The sequence below is a fragment of the Artemia franciscana genome, chromosome 10 (genome assembly GCF_032884065.1).
Source record: "Artemia franciscana chromosome 10, ASM3288406v1, whole genome shotgun sequence".
Lineage (NCBI taxonomy): Eukaryota > Metazoa > Arthropoda > Branchiopoda > Anostraca > Artemiidae > Artemia > Artemia franciscana.
In genome coordinates this window covers 19,367,268-19,394,296 of record NC_088872.1, presented here as the reverse complement: position 1 = coordinate 19,394,296, position 27,029 = coordinate 19,367,268, and the positions used below count along the sequence as shown (strand labels likewise).

The 27,029-nt window shown below is 36.1% G+C and overlaps 1 protein-coding gene across 3 annotated transcripts in view; it reads left to right on the top strand.

Annotated features, from left to right (window-relative positions):
• Positions 1 to 27,029, top strand: part of LOC136031879 (zwei Ig domain protein zig-8-like) — a 189,786-nt gene that overhangs the window by 119,685 nt on the left and 43,072 nt on the right. For all 3 annotated transcript variants that reach the window (XM_065711822.1, XM_065711820.1, XM_065711821.1), the window contains exon 5: positions 18,541 to 18,665. In XM_065711822.1, the coding sequence (XP_065567894.1) occupies positions 18,541 to 18,665 (125 nt within the window). The remainder of the gene's footprint in view (positions 1 to 18,540; positions 18,666 to 27,029) is intronic.

Sequence of the window (27,029 nt, the reverse complement as noted above, 5' to 3'; positions counted from 1 at the left end):
AAAAATGGTCCGTCACCTGCATAACAAGGATAATTTTGGTAATTCTTCTTTAGCGTTTGAAGTGGGAGGGGTTTATCTCCAAAAAACAATGACATATCCTAAATTAGTCCGTAAGGTGTCCTTTCTAGGGTTTTCTTCGTCTTATATGAAAGATAAAGGAAAAAAAGGACTTGAAACCTACAGAAACTGACACCTATGCTACTGAGTGGCAAAAAGAAAAAAAATGTCTTGTCAGTGAGCACCAGGATTTGTAACAACAACAGATTTTGTTGTCATGCTTGTCAAGTCTGCCCTCAAAGTGTGAGACGGAAGGGTGAAAAAACATAAATCATTAAAATGTTTGTCAAGAACTAACTCTTATGGAGCTATCAGTGTAAAAAAAAAACCAAAAAAAAACGGAAATTGAAATTGGACAGAAATACTCTCAAATAAATTCATTAAATTTCACCGGCTTGATGTCCTGTCAGTATTAATTAACTCAGTAGTCAGTCCTTATTTCATAATTACACCAGCCAATACCACTGATATTCATTTACAAGCCTCCTTAATAATTTCACACAGTGTCATCTAAGTTATATCTACGCATTATAATTCTGTTGATTGAACCTTGGCTGAAACCTTGAATGTTCTTGTTTCTAAGCTTAGACCAAGGTAGTGACGCGGTAAATGTGCGAATACTTTACTTTGTTTGCCTGATTCTATTGAAAATATAATATACGTGCTAGAATTCTTTCACCTAAAAATACAAGAATCTACATCGAAAATCAATCAAAACTTGATGTGTATCGCTTCTTAGTACCTAAAAGTTTCATGGCCTGCTTAGAATGGTTTCATGTAAGCTTTTTTCGAATACCAGCCTCAATGCAAATGTTTCAAATGTTTCAACATGCACATTTTTCACTATCCATGTTTAAGCTGCTAAACAAATTTAATTGTCCTAAGATACATTCCCTCCGTGTTTACTTATCGTTTATCAGGCCGTTATTGGAATATGCATGTCCGGTCTGGCATTCGCAACTTTCAAATGAACTTAGTAACAAAATCGAGTTGGTCCAAAAGCGTTCGCTCAGGATCATTTACAAAGAAGGCAAGATTCCATACTCCTTCCTCCTTAAAGCTGCACGCATTTAAATTCCTGTTTTCGCTAAATTTAAGATTAAATTTAAATTTAAATAAACGCATTTAATAAATTCTTTTCTTAAAAGAAAGGAGGGAAAAAATTTGCCTGCTTTTCGCTAAATCAGTCATTTACAATCCTCGTACTGAGGATTTACTCTCTGATTTTCACAATCCCATTAGACTCCGACTCCTCCGGTTGGCCTCCTTAACAATCTCAACTTACTCTCCGAACCATACTGTTACAGAGATGTTCTGTAAAAGTTTTATCCTCTTTATTCTGGAACACCTTAATAATAATTTGTGATTATGTACTTGCCAAATTCCCCTTTTCCTCTATTGCCGTTTTTTTTTTATATATTGTAATGTTTTTGTAATTTAATTGTCAAGTTCACTGATTTGCCCTTTATCTTTGATGATTTTGCCTTTTTAATTTTAAGTGTTTGACTTAATGTACTGATTTAAATTTTTTTTCTTAACTTTTACTGACATATAAAGTGAACTCGGCTCTATAGAGCTTGTGATAGTCTTTTGAAAATAAATATTATCTTATCTCTTATCTTATCTTGTTTCTACCCATGATCGATCTTCCTTCGAGTAGTGAGTCTTGTTTATATTCTGCCTTGATATTTTTAGCCTAGCAAAAGGAGAAATAAGGATTTATGTCCGTCGTAACGTTTGCTCAGCCTTTCGACGATTTCAAGAAATGAATTCTTGAAATCGTTAATTGTTCTTGAAATCTTGGAATGGCCTTAATTCCGTCTATTCAATGTTAAAAAAGACTTTCACAACTAAAGGTGTCAGCAAAAAGCAGCCCATTCTTCAGAAGGCGTATGGAATTTATATTCCCTAATATTTAAATCGTGGGTGGCTTGCAGTTTATAAGTCTTTTTCTTTTCCTTTTTTCTTAACTACGGTCAAGAACACCATAGAAAGGACTTTTTGCTCACTAAAATAGGATACTTTGTTACTTTTCTGACTTAACCCCTCTTACTTCAAAATCTGAGGGGAAATTTAAAACATCCCCCTGGTACTGGTGTGGACCAAATTTGAATTTTGGATTTTGAGATTTTGAATTCAAATCTACTGCCCTAGGTGAATTAAAATCGAATAACTGTGGGCATCAAGCCATGGCTAATTGTATATCCCTTTGGTACTGGTGTATACCTCAATGACCCCATAGAAGACATCCCTTTCTACGCATTATCACGAAATAAACTTCTTAACTTGTCCACTCTCCTCCACACTTTAAGGGCAAATTTGACCCAGTTTCCCTCGGTGTAGCGATGCTGATTTTGGATATGTTAATAAGTTCATTTTTTTTTCTATTGAATGGTATTAAAAACATTTTTGTTGCAATTTGTTCAAAGTCTAACCGTATTTAACTGCACTATGAAAAGGTACCAGCGATTTCCAGCAGGTATGTAAGGGGAATTGGTCAGCCCAGCCTACTTGAAAGATCAAAAATATGCAACATCACAAGCTTTTTTATGTCAAAGTAATGTAATATTTCTCTGCTTAAAAGAAAGAAAAAATGTTTGAAATTAGTAATAGGCCTACTGAACTCTTCCATACATTATCTTGTTGGGAAATAAATATAATCAAAGGCAGTGCTCTAGAACTACCTACGTAAAGAGCCATATGCACTCATTGCATAATCTTTGTTTCCTAGTGACTTTGTAGAGAAGCAGTTTCTGTAGAAAATTTGTGAGTTGCTTATTCTACTGAATATCAAAATTTTAGTCCCGTTTTATTAAAAACGGGAAGGAGTTTTTATGACGGAGTTTATACGGGAAACAGGAGGGTTTCTTTTTTTTTAAAACCCCCTCCTGTGGCCTTTTATTGAATACCCCTCATAGCCACCCTAGACATCAGATCAAAACTTAAGATGTCCACTTTGTTTGAAATAACTGAAAGGTTGAATAACTGCACTTCCGGTGGTGGTAAGATCTCCTCAGTCCCAGGAGAAAGATCATAAATAGTGTAAATTGCCAACTGTTTACGCATAGTTTTGTAATTGAAACAGGGAAGAAGAAGGACTTGTTGGATGTTGGGGTCTAAGCTTGTAGGGATCATTCTTTAAATGAAAAGGATCGAAAAGTTTTGCTATTTGAGAGCAAAACTTTGAAGGCTAAAAACCGGGCGAAAAAAGTTGTTTGTCCCTGATTAGTTTGAACTTTATAGCCGTCAATCCTTGAACCAAGAGGAAGCTCATATACAAAATATTTTTTCTGGGGATAAAACCTCCCCTTCTGTAAAAAATCCAACATTTAAGAATCGTTCTCTTTCTAAAAAGGATCAAACACTTTACTGTGGGAAGAGGGGATGGAGGCAAAAAAGCCAAACACTTTTTATTGGTTAATTCATAATTCCTAGGGCTAAGTGGACTCCGATGCTGAAATTGCGTTCGTAATGGGGCCTGTTTTCTTAAGAACGGGTCTGGCAAAGGACCAAGAAAAGCGACGTCCTCTGGCATCAACATAGCCCATACTGGCCCAGGGGCAATGACCCTTAATTGTGTAAATGTTCAAAGATTGATTTTAGAAGAAAAGGTTTTCCAATCGTCTTGGAGTTCTTAGTGATCATTTTTCAGGCTCATATTCCTAGGGTTTCCTAAGAGTATACCCTGAAAACAAATTGAGTACCTGAGTAAGTCAAAAGACAGGATGTGCACCCGAGTTTTCATATTATCGGCAATATCTTGAAAATAGCTTGGAGGATCAAGTTGAAGCTTCCGTGAGGTTTGGGGGGAAGAGGAAAAGGGTGGGTCAAGTGGTTTTAAAATTTTGCCATGAAGAAGAGGAAGAGATAGATTGAAAGACGTTGCGTGTACTTCGATCATCGGAAAATAATATCTGCAATATCACGGGAATGGCTTGAGGATGAAGTTGAATTTCTAAGGCACTGTTCGGAAAAGGAAGGGGTAGTGTGGGAGGAATTGGAATCCAAAATTTTCTGTCGAGGGAAGGGACTAAATGATTTTTGTCTCTAATCGAGAAAAATGCTTTTGTCATTTCAGATTATCCAGAATTAGGCAGTTTTTTTTTCAGTAAAGTGGCTAGGTGAATAAAAATACGATATATTGCCAGATTACCCATATGACGTATCTGCAATATCTGTGGAGTGATCCGGGGGTACTGATTTGGAACTCTCAGGGAGTGCTGGTAGGGAGAAGGATTAAACATTGAATTATGACACGGGGCCTAAAATTAAATCACTATCCGAACTATTAATCCTTAAGAAAAAAAGAAACTATAAGAAGATCTTCACGCATATTTCTATTATTAACCTGTAAAGAAATTACGTCAATTAAAAACAAACAGAATTCAATAAAAAAAAAATTCAAAGAAAAGTAAATATTCATAATAATTCAACAATGAACAAAAAAAAAAATCCTAAACGAACAGAAATTAAAATAAATAGTCGCATCAAATATAAAGATACTAGATTACGTTATTGTAATTTTATATTTCCTTATTTCTGCTCGTCTTAGCTTTAGTTTGGCTGTTTACTTTTTTGAGAAATTCCTTTTTTTAAAATTCATTGAAAATCAATTAATTGAAAGGAAAGATAATTTTCTCGCAGACTAAGCTAGAAAGCCTTCCTCCTTGTTTCTTCTTTATTCTTAGCACGGCTTTGGAAAAAGTTGGTCATGAAATTTAAGGGACGAACGCTTAATAAACTGTGAAAAAGTAAGAACTTCTTTCAAAGAGTTAATCTAGTAAAAAGAAAATAAACGAAGAATTGTAAACAAAGACGTCTGTTTGAAGCAAACCGTTGGGAAAATAAATCTTCAAAAGAAGCAGAATGAGAGAATAAATACTTAAAAGAAACTATATTGAATCTTTAATACGGCTGTTCAGAATGTGTAAAATATGATGGAAAACATTACAAAAAAAAGTTTCCATTCGCTTTAGAAAAGTATTAAATAAAAAAAACTAATTTTTTTAGCTGAAAGTAAGGAGCGGCATTAAAACTTAAAACGAACAGAAATTAATCCGTATATAAAATGAGTTGTCCCCTCCGCAATCCCTCGCTATTTGCGCTAAAGCTTTTAATTGTTTTAAAAAGTAGAATTGTGGCAAAGAGTAAAACTTTAGCCTAAAGAGCGAGGGATTGCTGAGGGGACAACTCATTTCATATACGGATTAATTTCTGTTCGTTTTAAGTTTTAATGTCGCTCCTTACTTTCAGCTAAAAGATTAGTTTTTTTTTTATTTAATTTCTGAACGTCTTTGAATTAATGCATGTTTGGTTTTGGCTCTCCGTATATAAATTATTAAAATGAAATTTGTATATTAATTCTTTTTTTGGCTAAATGGCTTTCTCTTAGTTTTGATCAGACGATATTGAGAAATAAGGGGTGGAGAAGGAGGCCTAGTTGCCCTCCAATTTTTCGGTTACTTAAAAAGGCAACTAGAACTTTTAATTTTTAACGAACGTTTTTGTTAGTAAAAAATATACGTAACTTAAGAATTAACTTACGTAAAAAACTTTCATAACCTTATATTTTTATTTTGTATACGAGCGGGTTTGTACCCTCGTTAATACCTCGCTCTTTACACTAAATCCTAAGTTTTGTCCCAATTCTTTAAGAATGACCCCTGAATCAGAAATGCCGTAGAATAAATAGTTGAAATTACTAAAAATACTTTAGCATAAAGAGCAAGGTATTTATCTCCTCCTAAATACCTCGCTCTTTATGCTAAAGTGTTTTCAGAACCCCTCATATGCGTAATAATCTCTGTTCGTTTAAAATTTCAATGCTACTTCTTCCTTTCATTTGAAAAAACGTTTTCATGTTTATTTTTCATTGTTTTCTTATAGTAATGCTAGAGAATCCTGCGCCCTTGTCATTGAATTTTTCTTCCCCCATGACAGATTCCTCCAAGGAAAGATCCTCCAACATAGCCCCCTCTCCTCAGCCCCACCCCCAAACAAAATAAAATCCCCCTGAAAACGTCTGCACACTTCGCAATAACCATTACTATATGTAAACACTGGTCAAAGTTTGTAACTTGCAGCCCCTCCCCCAGGGATTGTGGGGGAGTAAGTCATCCCCAAAGACATAGTTATTATGGTTTCGACTATGCTGAACAAAATGGCTATCTCAAAATTTTGATCCGTTGACTTTGGGAAAAAATGAGCGTTGGAGGGGGCCTAGATGGCCTCCAATTTCGGTCACTTAAAAAGAGCACTAGAACTTTTCATTTCCGCTAGAATGAGCCCTCTTGCGACATTCTAGGACCGCTTGGTCAATACGATGACCCCTGGGGAAAAGAAAAACAAAAAACAAACAAACAATTAAACACGCACCCGTGATTTGTCTTCTGGCAAAAAATGCAAAATTCCACATTTTTGTAGATTGGAGCTTGAAACTTCTACAGTAGGGTTCTCTGATATGCTGAATCTGATGGTGTCATTTTCGTTAAGATCCTACGACTTTTAAGGGGTGTTTCCCCCTATTTTCCCAAATAAGGCAAATTTTCTCAGGCTCGTAACTTTTGATGGGTAAGACTAAACTTGATGAAACTTATATATTTAAAATCAGCATTAAAATGCAATTCTTTTGATGTAGCTATTGATATCAAAATTCAATTTTTTAGAGTTTTGGTTACTATTGAGCCGGGTCGCTCCTTACTACAGTTCGTTACCACGAACTGTTTGATAAAGTGATAAGGTCTGAAATAATAGGCACGGACAGGGCTACGGAAGATGGAGAAAATCAGAAACGTAAAAAAGCATACAGCCTTTTGAATTCGTACAATATATGAAAGCAAAACAATATTTGGCATAGTTCGACCCTCGGCGGGTCTTTGGTCAGAGGTTTTCTCTGATATGAATCCCGGGTCTTTTGATATACCATTTTGATACATTTCCCCTCCAAAGGCACATTCTGTTACAATCACAAATTTCCTGGTATGTTTTACAAAATATGGTGCAGCGTGGTACTATAAGATTTAACTGGACGTCAGGACGTAGTGAGCGGAGGGAATTGTCTTTTTCTGTTTTCTCTTCTAGAGTTTTAAGTTTTCCTTTACACATTTATTTAAGTGTCTGCTGTTGGCCTCTTGTGGTCATAATGTAGCGTGAAGCAGCACAGTCATCTGTACGGTAAGTGCAAAATGATGAGCAATGATTTTTTATTTGTTTTAGATGAGCAAAGAACAGCCATCTATTAACCACTTTTTCAAGCCTGTTAGGATATATGTACCTCAGACCAAAACTGCAAGTGTTAGTAAGGATCAACCTCTCATTCCTACAGGTCCTATTCCTCAGCCCTCTTGCAACAGACAAGAAACTGAAAGCTCACAGAATAGAATTCCTGAAATTGTCAGAAAAAGAAAAGTATATTGATCGACAATAGTAATGCCAGTGAAAAGACGAAAGCTGAGATATTTTGACATACATTAGAGACCAATCTTCTCATCTCACTATGAGGAGGGTGTTTACAGACTCAGAGATGAGGCTGTCTGTAAGTCCTGATACAGAAAGAGAAACAGAAGGCCACCCAGAGACCTCAACTGTAGACGCTGTTGATGATAATCTCAGCAGCAATTCCCAAGACAAAGAACCTTTAGTTGTTTAAGAATCGATTGCAGAAGCTCAAAGTTGAAAAGCTTCAGTAGCGACGAAGGGTGCCAGAAGTAAGAAATTATGCCTAGAATATTTACGCCAATGGTAAACATTATATCATTAAAGGGCCCACAGGAAAGCCGCGCTGCATTTATGTAACATTGTATTGTCAGGCAGTAGCTTCCACATTAGGTGCCATTTGAGCAATCCTACACATTTGAAATAAGTGTCTTGGACTCTTTTTAGAGTTTCTGTAGACCAGTTTAATACGGATATTTTGGAAGCAAATGACAATAGACTTTTGAGTAGCCAGGAAAATCATATAGGCAGAATGAATTCTAAGTGGATTTGTGGCACACCTTAACTTGCCAATCAACATCATGAAGGAGCTACTTGAAACCTTGTCGTTGGCTTTTTCTGACTCTGAAGTTGCAAAAGGAGTTCAGTGTGGTCATACAAAACCACACACGTGATCAATTCGATAATTGAAGAGGTAACGTTTGACGACTTGTGCTGCCACATGAGAAAAAACTGTTTTTCTATAATAATCGACGAGTGAGTAATCCCAAAATCCTAGTGGTTTTAGTTTTTCATGTCGATGAAGTAAAGGAAGATCAGAGTGGCGGATGGAAAAAAGTTGGGAAAGATTCATTCTTGAAGCTGGTTGAAGCAGAGCAATGCACAGTTGGAGATCTACACACAGTGCTGACAAACCTTCTGTTAAAAGAAATTACAGTGCCACAGCAGAATTTAATTGATTTTGCATGAAGCAATTCATCGGTCATTGTGGGAGGACAAGATGGTGCGCAAGCAAAGCTTTCACTTAATTTACCCTACCTATTTGTCCTCGGGTGCACATACCATTCAATAAATTTGTGTGCTAATATAGCAAGTCAGAAGCTATCTGTAGACATTGAAAAATTCTGTCAGGACATTTATAATTACATTAACGGAAGCCCCAAAAGAGCTGGATAGCTCATCGAAATGCAGAAATTCTTGGAGCTTGACAAGCATAGGATTATGTGCCATGTCGCAACGAGGTGGCTTTCCCAAACCTCTCAGTGGTTCTACACTATTTCGAGCGATCGTAATGACTTATACTTTTCTTTTGGAATGAAAGCCTTAAAAAGGGAACAAGCCGGCAAAAGCCACAGCTATTCTGGAGAAATTACCGTCACGAATCGTCAAAGACTTTTTTTATTTCCAAGCATACCTGCTACCGTTTGTTACAGACCTGTATAGACAATTCCAGTCAGAGGAGACACAAATTAACATTTTCTACAATCAGACTAGTGAGCTGCACAAAGCAATTGTCAGTCATTTTTTGAAGCCATCGTAAATGGAGAAAACAGAAGCATATCTGATACAGCTTATGGACCCACAGAATTTCCGAGATATGAATGAAGTAGATTGTGGCAGTCGTGTAGAAGTCCTGTTTATCAACAAAAATTTTTCATTATCAGCTGCAACTGCTTTCAAGACAACTTGCACAAAATGCTTGACAGAGCTGAGCGACAAAATAAGCAAACTGTTTTTCAGTTCAAAGTACTAGTCAACTAAAAACCAGGATTGAATAGACCTGAAGATAGCAATGTCTCCCAACTAAGGAAACATGAGTACTGTCCCACTAATCCCCCAGTTTCCAAATTTAGCAAAGGAAATTGATATAGAAAATCTTTCCATGTAATGGAAATGTTTGCCATTTTACTCTGATCTCAAGAAATATGCAGACTCTGACCAGGTTCATTTCCGGTGCAAAGTAGTAGAACGAGTCCACAAATAAAAAGTTTTCCGTTTTTGGGTGAATCCATGATGAAAATTCTGATCCTGCCTCATTCTTCTGCTTGTGCTGAGAGGACTGTATATGTTGTCAAACTCAACAAGACCAAGTTGAGAAACAAACTCGGCTTTACTACCCTGAATGCTCTTCTGGGTGCTAAGAGGGTTGTTACCAAGGATTGGAAGTCCTTAATGAGCATGATGACGCACCCTGAGTGGAGAAGTACCGGATGAAGACATAAGAAATCTGCTGCTGAAAGTGATGTTAGTGATGTTATGGTTTCTGACTGGGGTGATGACCTCTAGTGCCGTATAGGCTTTAGATTGCAGTTTATGTCCACCCGTCGGCCTCTCCGCGTTTCACTTGCAGTTCATGTTTCTCGTTTTTTGTTTTGTTATTTTATCTGGAATAAGTCAAAGCTCCTCAAATGTACTTACTTGGTTGTGTTTCATATGTTATATGTAAATTTGAGCCTATATTTGGAAATTTCGGTTCAGTTTTGAAGATAAAAAACTGAGGTTGTTGATCGTTCGATATTGATTAGAAATTCTGCTGTTTGCAGGAATGACACCAAAATGGTCTCCGCAGGGGAAAGGAGATCTCCCAGATATATTTGAAAGAAGATATCTGATACTTTGTTATCTTTATTATAATGTATTTTTCCGATCGTCCACGTGTTGCGCGTAGCGCCAACAAAATTGTGCGTCTTGCACGTAGCGCAACACGCAAAATATAGACATGATACAATTTTTGGTAAGTAGTGCAATTTTAGGGTGTTTTGCGCTACATTTTCTTCCAAAGCGTTGGCAGCACTGGTGATGCGCTATTACGGAAATGGCAAGAGTTTCTAAATGAAAACATGCATATAGGTTGCCCTATTAGAGCATTCCAGGCAGGGACTAATCGCCGTGAATTAAAATTTCGTGCGCTATATTTTTAATAATATCAATTAGATAAAAATAGAGTTATTCTGAGAGAAGTAAAGAGCAAAGTAGAACTTGAAACTTAAAACAAAATAAAAATTGTTACCTAACAGCTTATCTAACATATATCGCTAAAACTGGCACAAATAAACCATCTGGTGGTAGTTCCTTATGTTTGTAAGATCATGGAAAATTAGCGCTTTACTGAAGACACAAAACAATATAGGAGTTTTTGTGGAGTAAAAGAAAACCTTTTAAGGATACTTCTAATGGTATAAAAATAAAGCATCTTAAGATTGTTAATTTAGTTTTTTTTTTTTTTTTCGTTCAATTTGGCATCACTTCTGCACAGTGAGCTCAGTTAAATGATTGACTGTTGTTTAGGGTCTGAAAAGGACACTTCTTGATTATTTTGTAGACAAGATCAAAGTGATGCAATCGTCATAGTCTTAGGACTATAAACTCACTTTAGCGTTTGTATCATAACTTGGAAATTCTCCGTTACATAGAGAGAAATAACTCGGTTTCCAGACTTCATATTATGGTTTATTTGTTCTTCATTTCGAGTAATACTAGTTGAGAGCAAGATGTTACCTGACAAATTGGTCCATTATTTTTGTTGGCTGTTTAATGACTTTGCACTTATTAAAATAATATTTATTTTTGTGCCCAAGTTTTCAAGATAGCTTTAATTGTATACTGAAAGTTAATGATATCACAGCTCGTAAGACTATGAAATGTGTTATAGATTAGTTTTCTGTTGTGAGGCTACCCCTTCACTTATGACTCCTGAATCAATATTCTTGTTTTTTACACTTGGCTTTTGTGTTTTCAGTAAAACGCTAGTGTCCTATAATTCTACAAACGTAGGTAATATCGCCAGTTTGTTTATTTGTACCAATTTTATCGACGTATGTGTTAGGCTATGAAGTAATAGTTTTTGTTCGTATTAAGTTTTAGCTTCGCTCTTTACTTCCATTCATTAGCTTCCACTCTTTACATTTCCATAATATATAAAAAAATCATATAGAAGGCACAAAACCATGATTGAAAAAAAAAATACACTGATACTCGCGATTCTAATGCATCCAATACTTATACGCACGATACCAACAACACCCGATACTGATACGCCCAACACCGTGTAGAGTACTTTCCCCAAGGACTATGGAGGGTCCGATCATCACCAAAAGCCTATTTATTGGACCTTTGAAGTATCTGACAACCTTGAACAACGAACAACGTGGCTATCATAAAAATTTTTACCAGATCACTTCTGGGGGAAGGGCACAGAGGGAGGGAGTAGTTGTCTTCCAGTCATTTTGGTTTATTAAAAAGGGCTCTAGCAAATTTAACTTCCCTTCTAAAGAACCATTAAACATCCCTCTATGATGTTCTGATAACCTGCTAGCCTTCCTAATAATACAATAGCCTACTGGTGAGCAGAAGATTTATGAAATTTACTAACTTTTGACGTAATACCTTAAATTAGGTATTTTTCCACGACTTCACTGCCTTTCTATGACGAACAAATAAACGTTCAAATGGGGATAAGTCCATTTATTAGACGTGAAAAAAGATACAAAAATCTCTATATTTCAATCTTATGTATAGCTATCGTCATCTGCAGATATACTAAAGCAATAAACTAAAACTAAGGTATCTATATAGAAGAAAATAACAATTTCCCGTCCGCGAATAGTTTATGGTTCATTCAATAGATCTGTTTGAGATACCATTTGAACATTTATTTTTTATTCGAACGAATGATCGGGGTAATTTTGGGTTGACTCGTGACGGATAATGCCCATTGGGCTTGCATATAAAATGGGGGGGGGGACTGAATTTGCTTTTACTCGCTGGCAAACAAGTGATCTAAACCTAATAGCCTTAGCCACTTGTGGTCTCTGGTGGACTATCGTGTTTTAGGATTGACACATGACCGACAAATTCTCTGGAACCGCAGACAAATGGGAAGACCTATTGTTTTCCGAGTGTTAGGGTAAACAACACGGGTAAACGGCCGGAATAAGCATGACTCTCTTATTGGACAAATTCTTGCAGGCTACCTTTTGGAAAGGCATGTCCACCTAGAGTCTCCGGCTGGTTGACCAAGTTTTAGAATTGATACACGACCGTTAAGTCCCCTGAAATCACAGACATGTGATTCAGTGAAAATGCTTCCAAGCTATTCCACTTAAGATGTGGCACCAAAAGTGCATATTTAATGCTATCTATATAGTACTTCCGGATGGTAGAATTGATAAAAAAAGAGCGTAGATATAAGCAATAACTTTCAAATGAGCCATAAAAGATGTTAGGTCAACCCACCCGCAGATGGTGGGATTTATGGGAAGAACACAGATATGATCGAGCTATTAAGCAACTTTTTACCAGGTTCTGATAGTCCGCAAGCCCCACTCCTTGAAAAATTTCTAATGTCACATGATGCTTGCAGATGGTGAATTCATAAGAAGCACGTAGATGTGAGAATTAGATTTTAAAGAAGCCGTTAAACGTCTCTCTATGATGTTTTGGTAACCCGCTAGCCCTGAAAAAGGGCTCTTTTTGAAGAAAAAAGAAGACATCGGCGCTCCCGATGCAAAAAAAATGATTTTCCTTGCTATTTGAAGTGGTAGACTGTAATTCCCCAATTCAAAGATTTAACCATCCTGATTCAAATGGTGTATTTTTAATTTCGGTCTGAAGCCTTTTGCCGGGGTTTCAGGCTTTTTTTCGAAATCACAATAAATTTCTTTTTGCAATATACTTTTACTTTTAAGAAGAACTGAAATAATAGTGACCATTACTGAATCAGCGTCAGATGGCGCTGATTTTTAAAAAAAAAAACGCGTTTTCTTACTTTTGGTCAATATGGGTTGTGGTTTGCTGTTTACTAGATTGCAAATACTGCTACAACTATGATTCATTAAAAAGGTATGAAGTCAGATACAAAATGCAACGCTAGCACGATAACAAAGATAACACACAGTTCGACGAAAATATACAAATAATTGGTACAAAGTATAAAATTACCATTGGTACACTTCGATGTTGCAGAAGTTAATCCAAGCAAAACTGAACATTGAAACTGAACGTGGGTTAACAGAAGTTCTCAAAACGATCTTTTATGGGTCATTTGAAAGCTATTACTTATATCTACGTTCTTTTTATCAGAAATTAATGGCCTCCTTTGCATTTAAGAGAGCTTTAGACCATACAGTTCGTAGCAGCAAACTGTAAGCGAAGAGCGGCCTTTTTGAATAGAAGCAAAACTCTAAAAAACAAGGTTTTGGTTAAAATGTCTACAGTGTATATACAGTATTAAAATGTATGTGTGCATACTGCATGTACTACTACTACTACTACAACTATTGCTGCTACTCAAGCTAAGGGTAATAAGCTGAAGCTTTCAGGGAATGTTTAGGGGGGTGCTGAACTAATTCGAAAAGCACTATGGGCATCCAGGTTGTCAAAAAGATGTATGATTATTATCTCAGGAACAGCATAGAGCATTAAGTTGAACCTCCCAGGGCATGTTGAGAGGGATGTTGTACTAACCAAAAGACATCCTGTGCATACCGTACTGTACATATGACACTCTGTGCACGCTAGACTATTGCTTTTACTTCTTCTACTACTACTACTACTACTACTACTACTACTACTACTACTACTATTACTACTACTACAACGACTACTACTGAGGCTAAGAGTATGAAGATAAAAGTTGTATCTTCATAAACTGAAAGCAGTAGTAAAACTACTACTACAACTTCTACGACAACTACCACAAAAAAAGGTGCATCAGCAATATCCCAGGAACAATCTAGGGTATTAAATTCAAACTTTCAGGGCGTTTTAAGGGGGATGTTGAACTAACCAAAAGGCATGCTATGGACATACTATTGCAAGTCCTTTTACAACTGTTTTTCATGCTACCACCCATGCTAAAACTACTTCTACAACTACTATGACAACTACCACTACTTCTGCCACTACGACTACTACTAGCAGTCCTGGTGAAGCTAAGATTGTTACAGTGAAACTTTCAGGGAACATTGAGGAAGATTTTGAACTAATCAAATACGCTCTGTCGGTTTAGGCTATAAAAGGTGTGTAACAGCTATATCTTAGGAACAGCTTAGAATATTAAGTTGAAACTTTCAGCGCATACTGGGGAGGGGGAGGTAAGGATTTGGAACCAACCAGAAGATAATACATGTATAAAACTACTGCTGTTTCTACTGAAGGGGATGTTTAATTAATTTAAAACACGATTTTTGTGTGGAAGCTGTCAAAAGGGTGCATCAGTAGTATCTAAAGAAAGACTTGAGTACCAGGTTGAAATTATCAGGACACGTGGAGGGGTATGTTGAACTTATAAAAATGCCCTATGTGCATATTATAACGGCAAGCAGAAGTAAAGTAGTACTAAGATTGCTGCTATTGATGGTATTAATGTGGAACTTTTAGTAACTTTTTCAGGGTGACGTTGGGTAAATTCGAAACACACTGTGTAAGAAGGTTATAAAAAGGGCTGTCAGAAATATCTCTGAAGGAAGTATTGAGTTGAAGCTATTAGGATATGAGGAGGGTCTGTTGAACTAGACCAAAAAGACAAAATGTGAATTCTATTAGTGCTACCACTAGTAATACTACTACTCCTATCATTAATACCGCTCCCAATGCTCCCACTGTTACCTCTGCTACTATAACTACTATAATTGCTAATTCTAAGGGTATTAATAAAACTTACAGGGAATTTTAAAAGGCAGTGATGAATTGGATCAAAACACACTATGAACATGTGATTTATCAAAATTGTATCCGATATCCCAGCAACGCCTCTGGGTATTAAGCTGAAACTTCCAGGACTACCAATTATACTACCACTTTTGCAAGTAATTTCACCACTATTACTGATACTATTACCGCTACCATTGACCTAGTTCAAAATGGTTTAAGCTCATCCAGGCTGTCAAAATAAATCAGGCTTTCAAATTATCCGGTGAGATAACTCAGGACTGAGATAGAATTTTTAATTTTTAGGGAAATTTTACATTTCATTAAAATGGGCGAGCCACTAGGCAAACAAAAATAAAAGTTTTAGAAATCCAAAAACTTATTGTTTTAAAAACCTTTTATTTTGTAAGATAAATTATCTTCCTTCTCTGAGCTGAGAATAGCAAAAACCTTGAATCTTTTATCTTGCAATGAAATATTACATGGAATACTTTATACTTGAGAAACTCAAAGGTATCCTGGATTCTCTATGAAATAGGAAAAGACTCGTGGGAAATATTTGACAGAAATACGGTAGATTTAGAAAATTGAAATAAAATAAAGAGCAGAGAAATGCTAAATTGTGGAACAAACGGAATAACTTAGCATTTAATGACTATACCGAACAGAGAATGTTTTTACAAGTCACAATTTTTCCCATTGGTTAACACTCGTATAGACTAAATAATTTGACACTTATCTAATACCACCAAGAGGAAGGGAAGATACGATAAAATACTTCTTGTGGCAAGTTGTGCGTCATTTGGGCCCGTTATTGATGTTATAGACCCAAAGCAACTGGATTCCTAAACGAGGAATGCATCACCTCCAGTAATTTTCCATCAAGATTTTCAGTCAGTATGAATACTCTATTTTACTACAAGAACCTTTTAATTCTCCGTGGGTGATAAACTCTTGTTTATTTCTTAGCTAAGCTACAGTACAGAAGAGAGACAGATCTTACGAACCCTTTTCACCCGGTTTCTAATGATACGTCAGTCCATGTAGCTGTAGACACCTAGCTCTATCGTCTTTTCCCCTGGAAGTCCACCTTCTGGAGATATTAAAAATCAGCAAGATGCCCGAATAGTCAAGTTGAACGCATCCAAGACAATGAAAAACCAGGCACCCAATCGACCGTCCTGTGTTGAGTTCTAGACTTCATTTTAGGGTAAAGTTATCAAGAACATTGAAAAACTACTTATTGTCTGAAATCACGTCTCATTAAAGCTCTCAAGTCTAACCCTTTACGCATGAATTCTGGGTGAAATTCTTCGTTCTAAGAGCCTATTCCCAAACTCTCTTGCTAAAATCAATTATCCAGAAAGGTCAGCCGTCTATACACGCCTCTTATTAGGTCTGTTGCCATGTCAGGATGTTCTCTCTTTGCGTGGGCTTTTGGTTGGAACCACTCCGAAGGATCCGAAATGGAGGTTCAAAAGATATGTATCACTATTTCAGTATAATTTGACCCCCCCCCCTAATTAAGAGAGCTGTTGGTATTCCATGGATTTTTTGCAACTACATCATATGTACTCTGGTTGACGAGCAACCTTGACGAGTGCTGTCATTTTCGAAGGAACCGTGCAAAGACACGGCACGCTAAGACTATTTAAACAACGAGAAACCTAGCAATGAGTACTTGAAGAAGTAATTTGCCAGAAGCTCAACTTCCATTTTGAATGATATTCTGAGAGGACCTCATGCCTTATTTCCCGTCAGTTGATTCCTTAGAAAGAAAATCTAACAAACACAATCCTAGAAGAAAACTGGACATAAAAGAAGTTGATTAGTAGCATTTTAGACTTGAACGGGTTAGGAAATTGGTCCGGTTAAGGATGTCATAGAAAAATAAAGATTGGAAAACCATCTCTACATTAAACCACTTTATCAACATTAGAGATGTTACATCAGATTATTTATAAGTAGACTAATTAAAGAATGGCGTTCAATCAAAGCTATTTCTAGAATTACCTTCAAAGTTAACACTGCCGAATTAACAACTTTAAAGATGTAGGCTACAGCTTATCTTTTAGGTGAAAACCAAAGCAAAAAATAACCAGAAGAACAACAGAAGCACGTAACACACATTACGATCTACTGTCCATTCTGTTTACTACTACTACTACTAACCACTCACCGGAGCACAAAGCCACCTCAGGTCACCACAGCTACCCGCGCTCATCCTCCCTCTCAATCTATTAAAAACCTCCCTTTTTACACCCTCCCAGGAAGTTCTCGTTTTCTTCAAATATTTCTTTATGACGTCCTCTCAAGGGCGACCTGTTTTCATTTTAGCCCTAGACAGTTGGCCGAAAAGGATAATCTTTGGCAATCTGTTTACCTTCATCCGCACAACGTACCCTAGCCACCTCAACCGTTCTTTCACTATAGCACTAGAAAGCGGGATTGAACTACATTTTTCGTGCAGCCTACTGTTTGAAATACAGTCAGTCTTCCGGGTATCCAGAACAATCCGTAGGCTATATCTCTGGAAAACATCTAGAATATCTTTATCCGCTTTTCCAGAGTGCCCATGCTTCAGAGCCATACTTGACCACCGTCATTACTGTAGCTTCTATTATTCTTAATCTTGGTTTGCAGAATTATCTTCCTATTTTTCCAAACCTTTTTTTTTACTGTGAAACAAAATCCTCTATACAGACTACCATACTATCCTCGTATAAAACGAACACACTAAAAGTGGTTTTCCTTTCTTCAGGGTCTTGCACTAATTTATCAATTAATGAGACATCAGTTTTATCAAGCACTGTTGTCTACCTCTATTCAACCACTATTTGCCTGGCATTTTGAATTGTTACCGTTGAATTCGTTTTGGCAATTGGAATGAAAATGTTTTTATTTCTTCTTCAATAGAGTTATCGTAATGTTTTTGAATTTGCTCTTTCTTATATTTACTTTGAAACCATTGAGCCACATAACGAAAATCGAAAATTGTTCCTTTAATGTGGCCTATTTGGTTCAGTTCTTTTTGTCGGGGCGACTTATTTTTTGGAAAATAGCAGTCGAACAAAATAGGTAAATTTTGTATACATACTTGCAATGTTCTACAGTGTAGTATATACTGCTGAATTCATGTGTTTAAATTTATCCTCCCGTTACTTTATATATTGGAAGACACTCAATGGAAAGTGTCTATTTCGAATATGTCTAGCCTAGTATATTCTTGCCTAGCCCCTCTCTTTTTAAAGGAATGATATTTTTTGCTATTAGTTTTTCTCTGTTTCCAGCTCGAGAAATATTTGTTTTTCTCGGGGTAAGACATAAAATTACAAAGATGCTTCAATTCTTTCTTTTCCCATTCAAGCTCGTAAAGTAACCGTATTTTTTCTTTTCCAGTTCCTGAAACAAGAATTATGAACGGTAATGAAGTATTTCTAGAGCAAGGATCTGAATTAAATTTGACATGCCTCGTATCCCCAGGAATGGACCCGAGTTTAATATTATGGAGACACAATGGGCGAGTACGTTTGCTGCTGTATATGCTTAAAAAAACGCTTTTTTTCTAGCGTGGAACCTATAAAACGAATTTAAATGGCCTTAGAAACTCCTGATTAGGTTAAAAAATTGCTAAAAAAAGAAGAAGAAATTCTGGAGAAAATTTCAAAATAAAAATCTGGATTAATCTCTCATGTGAAAGATGGAACTTACTTTTTCTCTTCAGAGTTAGTCTACTTCTCCAGAATTGGCAAAAAGCTCCACATACATTAGTAAGGATAATATTTAATTATTATAAGTGAAAGATACATTTACTTGGATCTTAGAACAAGGTGGCTTTCAATAAATAAGCAAAACATGTAATTGAACAACATGTAAGCAGATTCATATCTTTTGCGTTGATGTAGTAAATTATGTACAAATAGATCCCTAGTTCCTAGAGAGGTCAGATTAGATTTGATGCAAAAAGACAAAATGTCAAAACTAACATTGACTTTCCACCAAATTCTGTTAAAATTCAACTACCCTGCTCCATTAGATATCCTGAATATAGGGTCATCCCCTACCCATTTCCCACTGAGACAGGATCGGGTTAGAGTCTAAAAAGGGTACAAGAGGGACACAGAATAGACAGTTTTGTTCCACCTACAGACTTTGGCTGTGGCAAAGACCATCGAAAGATATAACTAAGAGGCATACTCTTAGGTTTAGCCAAGTGCTTCTGAGATCTTACAACTTCTTCTGACGAACATTCTATTTACAAGAGTTTAGTAATCTCTTTCCCTTTACAGTGGCTGGATTCCGTCCGAAGACAAAGAACTCACAATTAAAACTTCAAATCTTACATACTATAAAGCTTGGTTGAGATCTAAGTACCGTTTTGGTATGTGTGCTAACTACATATATTTTAGAACCTCCTTCCTCTACCCTGATACCACCCAAGCTGAAACGGGGCTGGAGTACTAAAAGACACAATTTAAATACTAGTTTCTAATCCCGATTGAAATTTTTCATATGAAACAGTCCTATTATTCCTTTCACAGAGAGGTGAAATCGGTCTGTAACTCCAAAAAAGACAGGACTGATATTCAAGATTCTGCTTCTGACTGATTCATTTCTAATCTGACCCCATCTACTAGTAACTGCTTTGGAGAAAAGAATGATCTCCTCTCTTCTAACCCTCACAGTGATAGTACCAGCATCTCAGCCGAAAAAAAAATACAATTAGGTCGCCCTCCAACAGCCTATGGAAATTCAACAGCCTATTTTAGAAAAGCTTGAACTTAAGAACTCTTCCATCCACAAAGCTAACATTGGGCACGAAACCCCCCCCCCCTTAAAAAAAACTTTTGGGAAAATTACTCTCACTTTCCACAAGAGTTTGTTTAAGATTTGATAGCCTCTCCCGGCACATATTACGATATCCAAAGTTTAAGGGATTGGGTGTGCACCTAAAAAAGGCACAAGCTTTACAATCATTTTCATTGTGTGGTTTATTTGAGCAAAGTGTTTTGAAATGCAGAATCGCTACATTACAGAGAAAATTGGCTGAATATAACGCCCCGTTATGATGCCTAAAGGCATATCTACGGCATTAGCTCCCACAAGATCGTGTCCACAGGCTCCAAAGATCCACTAGTGTTTACTCTAATCAAGTTTGACTGAGATCTGAAAACGTCATATGGTATTTTTGCAAATGACAAGATCACGGAAACCTCGCATATAAATTTGAGTACCGATTATCTAATTTTAGATTTCCGGGACGAAGACTCCGTGACGAAGTCTCACAAAAAACCAAAGAAATTTTTTTATCAATGTCCCAAATTTAATAAAAATAAAATAGGATTAGTGATTTTGAGGTTTACTTTAAAAATTATTGCCTAGAAATATAAAAGAAATTCAGGATTTTACCTCAAGTTTCACAGACTTTGTTCGATGTTCTACTTCTACACTAATCTAAAATTGATCCCTAAGAAATCTAATTTCTCAGCTAGGGCCTCAACTTGACAGCATTGCATTGTTTTCTTTTTATTTTATTTCGTGAACTAAACAAAGATATTTTTCTCTGAAAAAGTGCTGGAAATCTTAAGAGCCCTTGGTGAAAATATCTTCTCCGTTTCACAACCTTCATATTGAATTATGGTTCAAATTTTAACCTATAACGGTTTCTTAGCTACTGACAATCAATTAATAGAAAAAAAACTACACGAAAGCAGTCGTGTTGCTCTCTAGCAAAACGATTCCAAGTCTAATTTTTCCAGGCCAAATATGATTTGAGAGAAGAGGACTCTATCGAGTCACCTCTGTTAACTACCCTCAGAAATACATATATCCGAGTATATTATAACCTTGTTTTGAATTAATTTTAGAATGTTAGCAAAGTATTTCAGTCACTAAAGGAAACCGTTAATCCTAAAAAAAACTACCTGATGAATGAAATGTCATTTTTTTATTTTCATTTTCATAAAATAATTGAATTTTTCTTGTGTAAATTCTCAAAGAAACCAATGACAACATAAGCCTTGGACTCTTTTTTTGGGTGACAAGATTGCATATATCTTTTGCGAAAATCTGAGGAATGTAAGAGGTAAAACCTATATTACCGCCCTTAAAAAAGAAAAAAAATTTAAACTTTCCCCGAAAAATAAGTTTTAAAGAAAAGTAAAGAGCACCGTTAAACCAAATGAGCAGAAATAAAGTCAAATAATCTTCCAAGAGCCTATATTACCGTTCTTTTAAAAAAAAATCCTGTCAACTTCTTTCGTTTCATCGCCTAAGTTAAACAAATGTGTTTTGTAAGTTTTATTATGTATATTTAAAAACAACTAAAACGAGCAAAAATCAATTCAAAAACACGAAATTCTTTTTAAGGTAGTAAAGAGCAAATTTGAAACAAACGAAAATTCCTGCTTTACAGGCTAAGCAATATAAATTTGCAAAACTTGCTTAAAAAAATTGACTCGAAATATTTTGCAATATTTTTAGAATTTAAAAACTAGCACTTAACTGAGAAATATGCTTACCTGAATTTTATAGGGAATTACAATTTTATTCTAACAGTAGTCCCCGAAGCCGTGCCGCAAAAACCTTATAGTGCGCCGCCACCAAAAAGGCTCCAGTGCGCCAACGCCACCGACGATACGGTCGGTGATTGCGCGCCGCCGGAGATTTTAAGCGCAGAATTATTTTCTGAGGTTATTGAGAAGCAAATATAATGCAAATCTACTATCTAACGGTAAATGCAAAAATTTTGGACCCTCTCAAAATTTTTTGAATCTACTCGTCAATTATGGACTTTAGATTATCATTACTTGTTTCTGTCCTATTTACTACAATATAATATTTTCTAATTAAAATGAGCTTCGACTAGCCATGATATTCCTCGAATACCTTATTTATAAATGTTTACCATAGGCAATGATGCAGATATTCTACTAAGGCCTAAAGGCAAGGTGGAAAATCTTTTATAAATAAACATCGCTTCCTATGGGATGATCTCATTGTGACAGCTGTTCTTTTGGACTTCGAAACGATCAAGATAAATGGAATTGATGAGTGTCTAAACCTTCTTGATGGTTAACTGACAAGAAGGGAATTCCTGTTCGAAATGGTTAAGCCTCTTGCGCTGGTGGATGACATAAGGTACTTTATCACATCCCCTGTGAACCAACCTTTGTCCAGTTAACACTCCAGGGCCCTCCACTTCAATTTGTGGTGAGCATTTTAGTACAGTTGAAATTTTTTGTACAAAGAGGAGAGTGCCCTCGAAAAGCCTGAAGAGGAGGCTATGATCTCTGGTGCTTTCAGTAGATCAGCTACTCCAATCAGTTGTTTGAATATGCTAGTGGGTTTTCTCAGAAGAGCAGCAACTCTAAATCTCTTTATGATCATACTTGAGCATAAACGAGGATGCTCGATCAAATAATGTGTCAGAACGACAATGCAGAAGAGGATGAAAATGATGATGCGATTCTGATTTAAGTAGGTTTATATCGGGGATTGTCTACCCATGCCATGAGATCAAAGATCCCACCCTAGTTGGTTGAATAAATCCAACCCTTATCTTCTAGAAAAGATATTTCACTCAGCTGACATGGATTGTAGCTTTGGTAAGAAAATTTCAATCGTTGGCGGCAACAAGTGCTGCAGCACAAAGGGTTTTCAGGTGTGCAAGGCTGATTGTTGCTCCTAAGCTTCATGCTCTTTACTGCTAAGTTATATGTTGGCCCCACACCTTGTAAACAAGCTTAATTTTATGCATGATAAATACTAGCTTGTCAAAGTTTTAAAGGAAAGTGATAGAACTTATTTCTAGCTAAATGTTTTGAATTTTTCATTCTGGCTCCATAAACTGCCTGAGAATTGACAAAATAGGAAATTTAGAACTTAATTCAAATCAGACTCTGAAATTTAAAGCCAGAATTAAAAATTTAATAATGTATAATGCTTTAATTTATAAGATAACATGCTAAGTTTTCTGAAAATTGGCTATGTAAAAAAAAAGAAATCAAATTATTAAATCTTATACACTAAAGCAAAACTTTGATCATTTGATATGCTTATCCACCTTGTTCAAGTACGTCCACAACTGCAGTACCTTAATTGCTGAGATGGAAACGAGAATAAATAAGCTCTTTCATTCTCAAAGGAGTTCACTGAAATGTTTAATTTTAAACTTCTTAATTGAGAGGATTCAATTTTAAAGCAATGGAAATAATAGCTTCTGTAGCGTAGAGAGTGAGGAATTGAGGGATAGGGCAGTCAAAGAAGTGGAATGCAGGTTGCAAGACCAGGAAATTCAGACATGAAGTAAGATATAAACTTCAGATTCCATCGAGGTTTCATAAATTAGCCATGGATTTATGGTGCAAGTATATTTGTTTAATTCAAGCTTTAGTGCTTAATTTGGGCTAAATTAAATTTCAAATCACCTATTTTGTCTTATTAATTCAAGTATCAGGCAGTTCAATCATTTGGGTTAAAAGAATGTCTGTGAGAAGTTAAGATTTGATATCTTGTCCTTATTTTGCCCGAGGTTTGGTCCTTGTAACCAAGCTGAAAAGGAACTGTGGACTGAATTTTGATACAAATGATACCAATTTAGTTTTCAAAACTTTTTAAAACTAGTAAAAAAAATTCTAAAAGTTGAAGAAACGCCGATAAATTGACGGAGAGTCGCTGATAGTTTTTCGGGGGCACGCCGCCAAAAAAACTTTGGCTCCGCCGGTGATGCGCCGCCACCGGCATTATTGTGTCCACTCATGCTAAGTTTTATTTCGACGTGGCTTCTAAAAGGTATCAATGTTATTGTCAGGTTATAGCCTTGTAAATTAGTGTTTAGCGTTAGTGTAAATTCGTGCAAACATAATGAATCTTGAACATTTAAAAGCAGATTCATGATAAAAACAACTGAAAGTAAAGAATGATTCGTTCTAATAGCCACCAAAATTCTGAAAGAAGAAACTTTGGTAATAAAATAGGCATCAAAAGGCATCAATTAGTTCATTAAGTTCTGTTTTTAAAAGTTATTAAATAAAAAAAACCAATTTTTTTTAGCTGAAAGTAAGGAGCGACATTAAAACTTAAAACGAACAGAAATTACTCCGTATATGAAATGGGTTGTCCCCTCCGCAATCCCTCGCTCTTTACGCTAAAGCTTTTAATTGTTTTAAAAAGTATAATTGTGGCAAAGAGTCAAACTTTAGCGTAAAGAGCGAGGGATTGTGGAGGGGACAACCAATTTCATATACGGAGTAATTTCTGTTCGTTTTAAGTTTTAATGTCGCTCCTTACTTTCAGCTAAAAAAATTGGTTTTTTTTATTTAATTTCTGAACGTTTTTGAATTAATGCATGTTTGGTTTTGGCTCTCAATCAATCAATCAATCAGTCAATTTATTAATACTAAAGAAAACTATTACAAAAGTAAATCAGTTAATAGGCCCAAGAAGCTATGCTTGTAATGGGCCACAGAGAACAAAAATAAAACACTTATAAAATATATACAAAAAAAAAAAAAAAAAAATTAAAAGAAGAGAAGTGACATACAAATTGGGATAGAATTAAAAGAGAGACAAAAATTATTTAACTGAAAAGACCCGACGAAATAATGCCTTTGCAGAAAGAAAAAGAGGGACATCCAAAGGGATGGAGTTCCATAATAGAATTGACTGATATACAGGAGACCTCTGAGCTGCTGTAGAGGATCGTTTTGCTAAAATAAATCGTCGAGAAGAATTACGCAAAGAAGAAAAGTACCTACCTCAGCCTGTCCTTGAGAAAAACTGCTGCAGGGTCGGTGGAAGAGTACCTAGAAAAGCAGAATGCGCTAAATAAAGAGTACTTTTACCTATAATATGATCCAGCGGAGCTATTCCAGTATCATTATAAAGATCAGAGGAAAGGTAAAGCCGAGGGAGAAGAAAAGTAGCCTTCACTGCCCTATTTCGGGCTCTTTGAAGTGAGCAGAGAAGAGATTTATTAGTATTGCCCCAGATAGAGCAGCAATAAGAAAGGTAAGGATGAATAAAAGCATGATAAAGAGAAACCGTAATATCAGGAGGAAGAAATGAATTAATCCGGTGCAACATTGAAGACTGGCGGAGGATTAAGGAACGGGTGCGAGTTATATGCGGTTTAAAAGAAAGAAAACAGTCAAGATACACACCAAGAAGTTTCACCATAGTAGCTTGAGGTATAATATCATTCCCAAAAGTCAGGGTGATTGGCTCCCGTACGTCACTCATGCGGTAAGGGGTCCTAAAGTTGACAATGGCACTCTTTCGGCTCCGCACATAAATTATTAAAATGAAATTTGTATATTAATTCTTTTTTTGGCTAAATGGCTTTCTCTTAGTTTTGATCAGACGATTTTGAGAAATAAGGGGTGGAGAAGGAGGCCTAGTTGCCCTCCAATTTTTCGGTTACTTAAAAAGGCAACTAGAACTTTTAATTTTTAACGAACGTTTTTATTAGTAAAAAATATACGTAACTTAAGAATTAACTTACGTAACAAACTTTCATTATGTTTTTATTATGTATACAAGGGGGTTTGTACCCTCGTTAATACCTCGCTCTTTACACTAAATCGTAAGTTTTGTCCCAATTCTTTAAGAATGACCCCTGAATCAGAAAGGCCGTAGAATAAATAGTTGAAATTACTAAAAATACTTTTGCATAAAGAGCAAGGTATTTATCTCCTCCTAAATACCTCGCTCTTTATGCTAAAGTATTTTTAGAACCCCTCATATGCGTAATAATCTCTGTTCGATTTAAGTTTCAATGCTACTTCTTCCTTTCATTTGAAAAAACTTTTTCATGTTTATTTTTCATTGTTTTCTTATAGTAATGCTAGAAAATCCTGCGCCCTTTTCATTGAATTTTTTTCCCCCATGACAGATTTCTCCAAGGGAAGATCCTCCAACATAGCCCCCTCTCCTCAGCCCCACCCCCAAACAAAATGAAATCCCCCTGAAAACGTCTTTACACTTCCCAATAACCATTACTATATGTAAACACTGGTCAAAGTTTGTAACTTGCAGCCCCTCCCCCAGGGATTGTGGAGGAGTAATTCATCCCCAAAGACATAGTTATTATGGTTTTTGACTATGCTGAACAAAATGGCTATCTCAGAATATTGATCCGTTGACTTTCGGAAAAAATTAGCGTGGGAGGGGGACTAGATGCCCTCCAATTTTTTTGGTCACTTAAAAAGGGCACTAGAATTTTTCATTTCCGTTAGAATGCGCCCTCTTGCGACATTCTAGGACCACTTGGTCGATACGATGACCCCTGGGAAAAAAAACAACAAAAAAACAAATAAACACGCACCCGTGATTTGTCTTCTGGCAAAAAATACAAAATTCCACATTTTTGCAGATAGGAGCTTGAAACTTCTACAGTAGGGTTCTCTGATACGCTGAATCTAATGGTGTCATTTTCGTTAAGATCCTACGACTTTTTGGGGGTGTTTCCCCCTATTTTCCTAAATAAGGCAAATTTTCTCAGGCTCGTAACTTTTGATGGGTAAGACTAAACTTGATGAAACTTATATATATAAAATCAGCATTAAAACGCGATTCTTTTGATGTAGCTATTGATATCAAAATTCCATTTTTTAGAGTTTTGGTTACTATTGAGCCGGGTCGCTCCTTACTACAGTTCGTTACCACGAACTGTTTGATGACCCGGAGAAAATTTGCCCGATTTCCATGAGTAAATCCTCTAATTTGTCAAAGTAAATGCCAACAATAAGATCTACTGCAGGTTTTTTTAGTTACTGCTTTTAATTCATTTAATAAACATGTTCTCATTGTCACTGCTAATTTCTTCCGTTATTGGTAAAATTGGAAGTTGTTTGAAGTACGTTTATGTGTAGTGATGGACTCTCTGG